Raw genomic sequence first — 10258 nt, forward strand, 5'->3', positions numbered from 1 at the left:
AATTTAAAAACGTTCAAAGAAAGCCAGTTGTATGCACATATTGCTGTTTAGCACGATTAATAACTGTGTAGGCGAATTTGTTGCCTCCAAGTACAGATTATTTTTAGTTTTTAGAAACTAAATATAAACTGTAAAAAAATAAACAATACTATAATTCATTCGCATCACTTCCCTGAAAGTGTTTTTCCAATTTTTGATAAAATGCTACGTATTAATATCATGTTGGTATGTTGATAAACAATTATGCTATTAAATTAGCTTACTAATTTATCGCTTTTCGGTTCTCTCGGCTCGCTCGTGCCCGAAACATCCGACTCAGTCCTATTCATGATCAATCATTCAATCTGTTTTGTGAACCGGTTCAGTCGGTTCATTAAAAAAAGATGTGATTCAAAAGAACGATTCGTTGTCGCATATTTCTGTCTAGCACATGATGCTGGACCCAACCCCTCCCAGCAACCAGTAAAACAAACCAAATTCTGCTGAAGACAGGGCTGTGTAAACAAATTACAAACATGCAAGTGATAAAAACTATATTTGTCAGACTTTTTGCTTTTGTATGCGTGTGTGTGCGTTGTCTGAGTAGCCCGCGTTTATTTTAGAGATAAAAATCAAAGCTTGAGGAATTTCAGATATGTTGCAACTCTAATAACTTGTTCATACAAGCGGGTTCAACACAAAGAAATGCATAGAAAAATCTACAAGCACAAATCCCTTTGCTTTTCGTAAATATTACTTAATTTTAAAGACAAAACAAGATTAAATAACTAACTGGTTTATGTAACTGACAGAACATTGAAATGACATAAAATTAACAGCTAATTTGAACGTGCATTTGATTATTATTGTCCGCTCATTGAAAAGTTTACCCGTAAAGAAACGAATTGCACATTTGAAGAAGAAAAAAAAACTTGCCCAAGAAAACTACATTTCCCATGAGTCAGTGGTTCGTGCGTAGGAACTACGTCTTTAGCAGCTTGTTGCTGAGGGGATCCTTTTACAGGGACACAAACCCGGATTAGGTAAATATCTGAGCGCATTTCCTTCTTGAAATACTTGTTTATTCCTTGTCTCTTTTTTCCACTTCGGTCATTATTTGTCTGACATATAAGACAAAACGACTTTAAGATTATATAATGTGTATTAAAGCAGTTGTTGTGTTAATACCGCTGGTTTCTGATCCAGTGAGTGCGGTCAGAGCCTTGCACGCTCTGCTTGAGATCAATATCAGGCACTGAAGCTGTCTGTTGCAGAGTAGGATCGCAGGGTTTCTTGCATATATTCAAAATAAAATAACCGTATCGAGTCTCTAGCCTTTCTCATCCTTATTGCATTATATGTGTCTTTATTTTATTTTTTTCACCACAATACTATTTGATGATATATGTTTTTTTTTTTTATCATCCACATTCACAGTGATAATGCTGATAAACTATGGTTTGAGCTAGATTGTCCTTTTTATTAATATATTTTGCCATCTAGGTGTTCCTAGCACCATTTATATGGAGTAGATGCTTTATGTTTGCTAAACACTTGTGTGTTTGCTTTCAGTAAGTCTGCAGTTTAACACTTGTGCGCTCCTCATTTAAGAGTCACACTAATGGTCTTCATGGTAAAAAGTGACCGGACACCTGAAATTATTATTTTTTTTTTTTTATCTTCAGTAAAATCAATCTAATATATTTTTGTTCAATAATATTTTTTTTTTTTGTATTTTGAGAGAATTTCATGGTACTAATTAATATTTATGCAATAATTATGATAAATTTTTTCCCATTGAAAATAGTACAAAAAATTTTTTTTCTTTAATTATTTTAAATTATTTTTCATTTAATGCAGTATTTCAGATTAAAATAGAGACTAGGCCTTTAAAATACAAATTTTGAAGGCAGAATAGCACATCCTGGTGAGAGAAAAACAAGAAAAACCTGTAATTTGTTACATTTTTGTAGAATTTTGGTGGGAAGTCGTGGCCTAGTGTTAAGAGTGTTTGACTCCTAACCCTAAGGTTGTGGGTTTGAGTCTCGGGCCAGCAATACCACGACTGAGGTGCCCTTGAGCAAGGCACCAAACCCCCAACTGCTCCCCGGGCGCCACAGCATAAATGGCTGCCCACTGCTCCGGGTGTGTGTTCATGGTGTGTGTGTGTTCACTGCTGTGTGTGTGCACTATGGATGGGTTAAATGCAGAGCACAAATTCTGAGTATGGGTCACTATACTTGGCTGTATGTCACGTCACCTCACCCTTTTTTTTTTTTTTCTCGCTTGTTTTTTATTTCATGGTGTAACCAGATTCCTGTATAGGACTCTATAGAGAGGCTTGTGAATTCAATATATGACTTTTATACATAAATAATTGTTTACTTTTATTAGGTTGTGGATTTAAATGTATATTAGGGCATTCTCAAAGACTAATTTTTGTCAAGGTTTATATTTTTTGTAAATGTTGATTTGAAGTGTAGTTTTTTTGCATTATTAAACCTGAACACAAAGCACTTTGTTACACAAAACATTAAAATTCTATAAAAATTTAACAAAAATTAATAGGATAGCTTAATCCTTCTGTGTCTGATCTGATTTTAATCTCTTATTTCAGTCTGACTCGTTTCGGCTACCAATTCATTTGAGTGTGTATAATTGTGTGTGTAAGTGAGTGTATGTCTGATTTGCACTCCTGATGTTTTAGAGTGTAACACCTTCCTTGCTGTCCACTTTTTTTTTTACTGCATTTTAGTTGAATAATTGATTTTATTTTACATAGTTGCAGTGTTACAGTCACACCAGTTCATAGGTGTGTATGAGTTTGTACAAGGGTGTGTCCACGCTTGTGTGAGTGGGTGTGTTGAATTTGCACTCTAGATGTTTGAGAGTTTCACCCCTTCATTGCTGTGCAATTTTTTTTTCTGCATTGTGTGGGATTTGTAGATTGTACACATAAAAATGTTCTGTATTTTCGATTTTTTTCCCATTCATTTACTATGGTCGGTCATTTTTGACTGAAGACCATGAGTGTGACTATTTTTTTTACGACCACTTAGCTTTTTCGAATCATGCCCTCAATTTTTTTTGTGTGTTCACATACGTACCATTCTGGTGAAACTACGATTTTTAAAAATTCTAAATGTTAAATAGCTATAAGCAAGGAAATAAGTGAGTTTGTATCCGGGATCTATTGCGCTCACCGTTTAAATCCAGCACGAGGGGGCAGTGTTTACCTTGTCTTACCAAATCTGTCAACATTGCTTAGACAAAAATGACCTATCTGCTGGGTCTATTATATATCTCTGGACTTGGATTTTAAACTATATTGTGCTTCACGTTCAAAATGAATAGTTAGATGCTTGTGTATTTCTCTTTGAAAAAGCATTGTTCACTATTTGATCTTAAAGTTCTTTATGGGCCTGTTTACACCTGGTCATTTCATGGATTTTCGCTGATCGGATATCTATCTGATTTGTGAAAACGTTTCCATTTTCACTTGGCCACATAAATGTGTCGTCGCAAAACTGATATAAATCCGATCTTCAATTCCCGCGCTATATTTAAATTCAACTGGAGTTCACGTCAACGAAATCAAAAGATAAACGCTGCTTTTTATTAATTTATCAGCTCATTTCAAGATCAAAGACCGCAGTAGGAGTGCGCGCGGCATCAGCACTGGATAAGTTCGTCTTACTATTTATTTTATTGAAGATGATTGTGTGTTGGCCGTCTGCGTCTTACTTTCAGTTTCACTCGCGGCTTGCTGAAGAGATGCTCAGCTGCTCGTCCGCAGCAGTGCGTGTTGCATAAGCATGCATGGAGCGGTTTACACCTGGTACACCAAGGGGCTATTATTAGCCCCGTAGTCTAGTGTACCAGTCAGCGTTCATATAATGTAATTAGTTCTGCACAAATGCTAGTTGAAATGTTTTTTAATTATCACGTCTTTTATTCTCGATCTCTGAACAGAATCTACTGCAGATGACTTCATGAACTACCTAAAGTGTTTATCCTGATTAAATAAACAGCATCTAAGTAAGTTTTGATGGGTTAAATATATTATATATATATATGTGGTGATCACCACTTAATAATATGAAAAAATATGCATGTGTTGTGTAGGTTCTGCCATGGCAGATGGTGTGGACCTCAGCCGAAAGTTTGTGTCAGAGTCTGAATTAGACGAGAGAAGGAAAAAAAGGCAGGAGGAATGGGAGAAGGTCCGCAATCCAGAAGACCCGGAGGGTGAGACTTTCACTTTGTCTGCACCAATCACACAAATTAACAGTAGGCTTAATGACAGACATTAGTTCTCCCCCGATGCATTTGCCAAATTTTGGTTGTGTTCATTCTCACTCAATCACAGAGGCCCCCGAGGAGGAGTACGACCCCCGATCCCTGTATGAGAGGCTACAAGAGCAGAAAGACAAGAAACAGGAAGAATATGAGGAGCAGTTCAAATTCAGTAAGCCCTCATGCTGCTTTCCTACCATATTCATTCCTTTATTTTTATCAAAAACAGATCTTTCAGATGACACACATCACACGGTCTCACGGGGCTTGCCTCTCCCATCAGTGTGACCTCATTTTGGGGTTTATCTGTCACCGTTTGCGCAAAAACATGCGTGTGTTTGAGCTTGTCGGTGGGTGTCTATGAGTGTGAACAGATGGGAGTGGTGGAGATCAAGAGCAGGTCTGTTCTTGCGGCTGCTGATGGGAGACTGGCATGATCTTAGCATCTCGGCTTCGTCTCTGTATCCCTGGTGACAAACCCACTCTCGGTCTCCCTAGCGACCATTGCTGCTCCTGTTGCCGTTGATTCCTAGGGCCACATCTCTTGATCCGCAAGCATGGTGGTCATATTCAGACATTAGTGGTTGAAGAACCAGTTCTGATTGAGAAGGAAAATATTATTTTTCATGATGCATGGTTCTGTTAGCGGTTCTTGATTGTCCTCAAGAAGAACCACTAATGGAGACTTTATAATGCTGTTGTTGTGTTCCTTCACAGAGAACATGGTTAAAGGCCTGGATGAAGATGAGACCAGCTTTCTTGACGAGGTTTCACGGAAGCAGTCTCTAATAGAGAAACACAGACGGGACGAGGAAGCTCAGGAGTTAAAAGAATATAGGATATCCTTTTGCACCTTAAAAAAAAAAGAGCACGCAAAATATTACTGTCATGGCTTTTAAAAATTGAAAGAGTTTTGCTTTCCGCCTGAGTTTGTCTCCACTTTCACCTTCGTTAAGCTGGTGGTGGAAGCTTCAGCTGTCAAGCGCAGTGATAGCTGGTGAAAAGTAAAGTAGAGTTCTTATACCTTGTTAGTGTACATGTTCTCAAACAAGACAGCTCTGAGAAGAACCCGACACACTGACGTTCCAGCGCTGCTTCGACAGAGACTCATGCAGCCTTGGCAAATGGCTTAGAGCAGGGGTGTCAAACTCAGAGAGCCCTGCAGAGTTTTGTTCTAACAAACATACCATGTAGTTTTCAAATAAGCATGAAGGAATTGATTAGTTGGATCAGGTGTGTTTAATTAGGGTTCAATCTAAACTCTGCAGTGCTCCGGCCCTCCAGGAATTGAGTTTGACACCCCTGGCATAGAGGTTTAGAAAACAGTCAGTATGAATGCGTAGAGTTTTCAAGCAGTTTACTTTATTTTACAGCTGAACACTTTTGGACTCTAATGATACCTTGTCAAGCAAAACCTTTCACTTAAAGAGATACTCCATCGCAAAATGAAAATTTTGTCATTAATCACTTACCCCCATGTCGTTCCAAACCCCTAAAAGCTTTGTTCGTCTTCGGAACACAATTTAAGATATTTTGGATGAAAAACAGGGAGGCTTGACTGCCAAGTAAATAACAGTGTCAAGGTCCAGGAAAGTATGAAAAGCCATCGTCTGAATACTCCCATAGGATACTCCATCTGCCATCAGTGATTGAACCGTAACGTTATGAAGCGACGAGAATACTTTTTGTACACGAAGAAAAAAAAAATAACCACTTTATTCATCAATTCCTCTCCTCTGTGTCTCTCCAAATCAGCATAGCGCCATTTTGACAAATCTGAGCAGTACGCAGAAAACAAAAAGTCTAATTTTTGTTTTCTTCGTGTACAAAAAGTATTCTCGTCGCTTCATAACGTTACGGTTGAATCACTGATGGCAGATGGACTATTCTGACGATGCTTTCATTCGTTCCTGGACCTTGACACTTATTTATTTGGCAGTCTATGGGACAGTCTCAAGCCTACCGATTTTCATCCAAAATATCTTAAATTGTGTTCCGAAGAGGAACGAAGCTTTTACAGGGTTGGAACGACATGGGGGTAAGCGATTAATGACAACATTTTCATTTTGCGGTGGAGTAACCCTTCAAATTAGTTTTATACAGTAGAAATGCTGTTCACAATGAATAAGGAATGTATTTATTTTTATGTATTTATAAAAAAAGGCAAGGTTGAACTTGTAATTCTTTAATTTGACATGGCGTATTAAAAAAGTTGAAAAAGTAGCGGAATGCGGCGTTCACACCAGGAACTATAATAGACTCCATACCAACACACGAAAAAGTTCTTTAGCTCTGTTTTATATTATAAACGTGTGCTGTAGTAATGTCGTTCTAAAAATCGTTCTTCTTCCCAAGAAGGACTCACCTTCAGAACGCGTTGTTTCTCGTTTTTCCACGTTCAGCAGTGGAATGCGGCAGCGAATCTCCAGCGCCACAGCAAAAGATAAACTTTCTGTACCTGAGCTGTGATTGTGAGTTTGCAGGCTTTGTTGAATGTGATGCGATGTAGCCCAAAATTACGTTGTTATCGCGTGATGCACGCAGACATACAGCACTACGTAAAACGATTCCCGAACAAACGACTCTTTTGAGCTCTTTCTCTGAATGAATCAAAAGAATTAAAAAGATTGATTGAATTAGTCTTATGAATCCTTCAATGAATTGATTCATGTTTTGTATTAGTATCATTGTGTGTCTTGTGTATGCACACACATACATATATATATATATACATATATAAATTGTGTGTACAGCATATCCAATGAACTATGAAGTCAGCAGGTTGTACCACATTAGCATGATTTGTTGCATTAAACTATCAAAGTCAAACGCTGTGCTTTTATCTTTATCATAAAATGTATTTTTCATCATGGAACAGCTGACATAATCAGCAGTGGTCTTTCTCTTCTGCTAATCAGGTATGACTGTAGATAGAAGGTTGGAGGATGCGTTGTCGTGGCAACTGAAACCTTTCTCAGGGCTTGATAACTGCATCTAAAAGCACTGCTGAGAGCCATGATCTGCAGCATAATACAGTAATGTGCCCTAATTGTATTGAATTGTGCTGAAACAGGTAAGACAATTTGGTCTTACCTGTTTCAGTACAATTAGGACACATTAAGTGAGTAAGTGTGTCACCTTTTTAGGCCATCTGTGAGGGCAAGGAAGTAGGTTTGATTTCTTTGGTGGCTTCTGTGGTGACTTTGACTTTTAGGAGCGGTTGCCCTCTTTATCTGAGCTTCCTCATCTGTCTGTGGGTTTAGTTCTGTTTGCATGCTGTTTAAGTTTGAGGTCATATACGTCCTCCCAGAAGTGATTTTAGGTTTCTGTGAAAGAACCCGTATAAAAGGAAAAACTGAATTTGTCTTGTTGCTTACCCCAACAGCATAGGCTGTCGTGTTGCTGAGAAATTTTCTCATGGTTTAATTGTAGGTCAGTGATTTCTCCTTAACCGATGAAACTCACAGTGCTCTGCAGAAGCTGGAAACCAATGAGAGCCAGAAGAAGGAGGCAGAGAAAAAGGCAGGACCCAAACCCTCAGAGAACAGGACCAGTCACCTGTCTCAGGCCCACCTGCTGGCTGGGGCAGTCAAACGACGCAGGTACGAAGCGGACAAACTCACCTCAATGTGTTCATTAAAAATGATTATACTGTATTTAAACCTGCGGAAATCTGAGGCTTCATAATCTTAATGTATAATTATTTGTGATTCATTTTTGTCTTTGTACAGCTCGTCTCAGTCCTCAGAGGGGAGTAAAAAGCAGAAAGGAGAGGAGTGTGTAGCCGGCAATGGCAGTCAGACAGGTGAGCAATGTAGTATAATGCTGGCTTTACATAATGTAATTATGTAAAGTGATTTTCAGATCATTATTAGATCTGTAATTATTTGCCATACTCAGGGTTCCTATGGGTCCTTAAAATACTTGAAAGTTTGTGACTCAGAAAAAAAAAATTCAAGGCCCTGGAAAAAAATAAAAAAAAAAAAAAACAGGTCCTTGAAAGTGCTTGAATTAAAAAAAAAATGCAAAAGATTTTTTTGCATAGTCACATGAAAACTGTAACAATATATCTTACAAGTCAAAAAAATAAACACAATGTAACCTTGCTCTCACTTGAAATGTGTCCTCACATTAAGTCCTTGAATATGAGGGTACTGGACCTGGAAAGTCCTTGAATTTAAAGTTAACCAAAGTGTGGGAACCCTGCATACTGTTTTAGTTGCTTTTAAAATTTGTCAGATTATAGTTGGGAAAGTGTTCATAAGAATCCCAGCGTGAAACTAATTTTTAAAAAATGTTTTAATGAGTCTGTAAAAAAAACATGTTATATGTACACTACACTAGTTTGGGGTCAGTCATTTTAAAGAAATTAATACTTTTATTCAGCAAGGATGAATTAAATTGATCAAAAGTGACAGTAAAGTCTTTTACATTGTAACAAATTATTTTTTTTTACAATATTCTTTTAAATTTCAATCTATCCTGGAGATAATGTATGATAGTTTTCACAAAAATATAAAGCAGCATAACCGCTTTCAAAAATGATAATAAGAAGAAATGTGTAAATCAGTATATTATCATGTGACACTGAAGACTGGAGTAATGACTGCTGCAAATTTAGCTTTGCCATCACAAGAACAAATTAATCAAATAAATAGATTAAAATAGAAAAGTTATTTTAAATTGTAATAATATTTCACAATATTACTGTTTTGACTGTATGTTGGATTAAATTATTGAGCATAAGAGACTGCTTTCATAAACGCTAAAAACAATCTTCTATATCTGACCCCACACTTTTGAACAGCAATATACGATTCATTGTAAGTGCACTCTTTTTTTTTTCTTTTTTTATTTAAATGGCAGATTCCTATACCTAACAAGATGAAATGTAAAAGTAGTGTAATATTCACCATTAGAAATGGCTTCACCTTTCCATATTAACCTGGCGTGTTAGATGTGAAATGCATCAGAGACTGCGTGTGCTCTATGTGCATGTATTGTTTTGTGTTTTCAGATCAGGAGGCGGTCGAGCCCAAATCCCCTGGCGCGGGCGTGACTCGCTCAGGCATCCTCCACCTGCCCTCCGCCGCTGTATGCGTGGGCATCCTGCCATGGCTCGGCGCTTACTCGGGCAGCAGCGACTCTGAGTCCAGCAGCGACAGCGAAGGTAGCGTGGACGAGATTGGCTCTCCCATAAAGCGCCACAGGCTCTTCAGATAGACACACTGACAGATCACACTCACTCACTATCACTCTCTCCCTCACCTGTGCTGCCCAGGCTTGGGTGCCGCCCCCTCGCCTTCTCAGCGGTGCACTACCTAAAACGATTTAACACTAGGTATCCGTTATTTCAGTGTTCCACTTTTGGATAAATCTGTTTGTTTACTTGCTTGATGTTTATTAAAGGCTGGAATGTTAACTTCTATTGTGGTTGTTGATGTCTTGTGCTCTCAAAACATGACACTTCCCCCATCCTCCTCATATTACGTTCCATACAGTTTAAACCCCTGGCAGCTTAACCTGGTGACGCACCTTCCCATCTACCCACCCTTGCGGTTTCTGCAGAGCTCTAGTGGCCAAGGGGACACTGACTGACAGCTGTGGATCAAGAAGACATGAATCATTTAGTCCAGATCTCAGACACCATCACAGGACAAAGCAGATATTATGGGCTTCTTTCAAGTTTAAATGCCTTGATTGAGTTATACATTTGTTTGTTTGACTTTATTTTTTTTCAAGACGAAATGCTGCAGTGCTGCTGAATGCTGGAATTTTCATGTCATGTAAGGATAGTCATGTTCACTGGAAAATAACCAGTGATGACAGAATGGAAAATAAAGGTGTTTCTCATGAATTTGTGCTGCTTCTTTCTTTTATCATTTCCTATCAATGTAAAAAAGCATTTGCAACCCATTATAGTTCTGTAATGCAAGGTTCTGAGTGAAATTGAATATTCAGTAAGGAAAAAAATTAATATCTG

General features: G+C 38.0%; 1 protein-coding gene across 3 annotated transcripts; it reads left to right on the forward strand.

Annotated features, from left to right (window-relative positions):
- Nucleotides 1-909: 909 nt before the first annotated feature.
- psme3ip1 (proteasome activator subunit 3 interacting protein 1) lies at nt 910-10132 on the forward strand. 3 transcript variants are annotated; one of them, XM_042774734.1, is made up of 10 exons: nt 911-1022; nt 3952-4017; nt 4105-4227; nt 4349-4447; nt 4993-5114; nt 7741-7877; nt 8007-8080; nt 9293-9445; nt 9557-9616; nt 9777-10132. In XM_042774734.1, the coding sequence occupies exons 3-9, from the start codon at nt 4113-4115 to the stop codon at nt 9598-9600; spliced, it is 744 nt and encodes a 247-aa protein (XP_042630668.1). In that variant the 5' UTR covers nt 911-1022; nt 3952-4017; nt 4105-4112; the 3' UTR covers nt 9601-9616; nt 9777-10132. The 3 variants fall into 3 exon arrangements, with proteins under 3 accessions (XP_042630667.1, XP_042630668.1, XP_042630669.1); XM_042774735.1 differs by lacking the exon at nt 9557-9616 and having other exon boundaries at nt 915-1022; XM_042774733.1 differs by lacking the exons at nt 9557-9616; nt 9777-10132 and having other exon boundaries at nt 910-1022; nt 9293-9549.
- Nucleotides 10133-10258: the final 126 nt, after the last annotated feature.

Source organism: Cyprinus carpio, chromosome A18 (assembly GCF_018340385.1).
Source record: "Cyprinus carpio isolate SPL01 chromosome A18, ASM1834038v1, whole genome shotgun sequence".
NCBI lineage: Eukaryota > Metazoa > Chordata > Actinopteri > Cypriniformes > Cyprinidae > Cyprinus > Cyprinus carpio.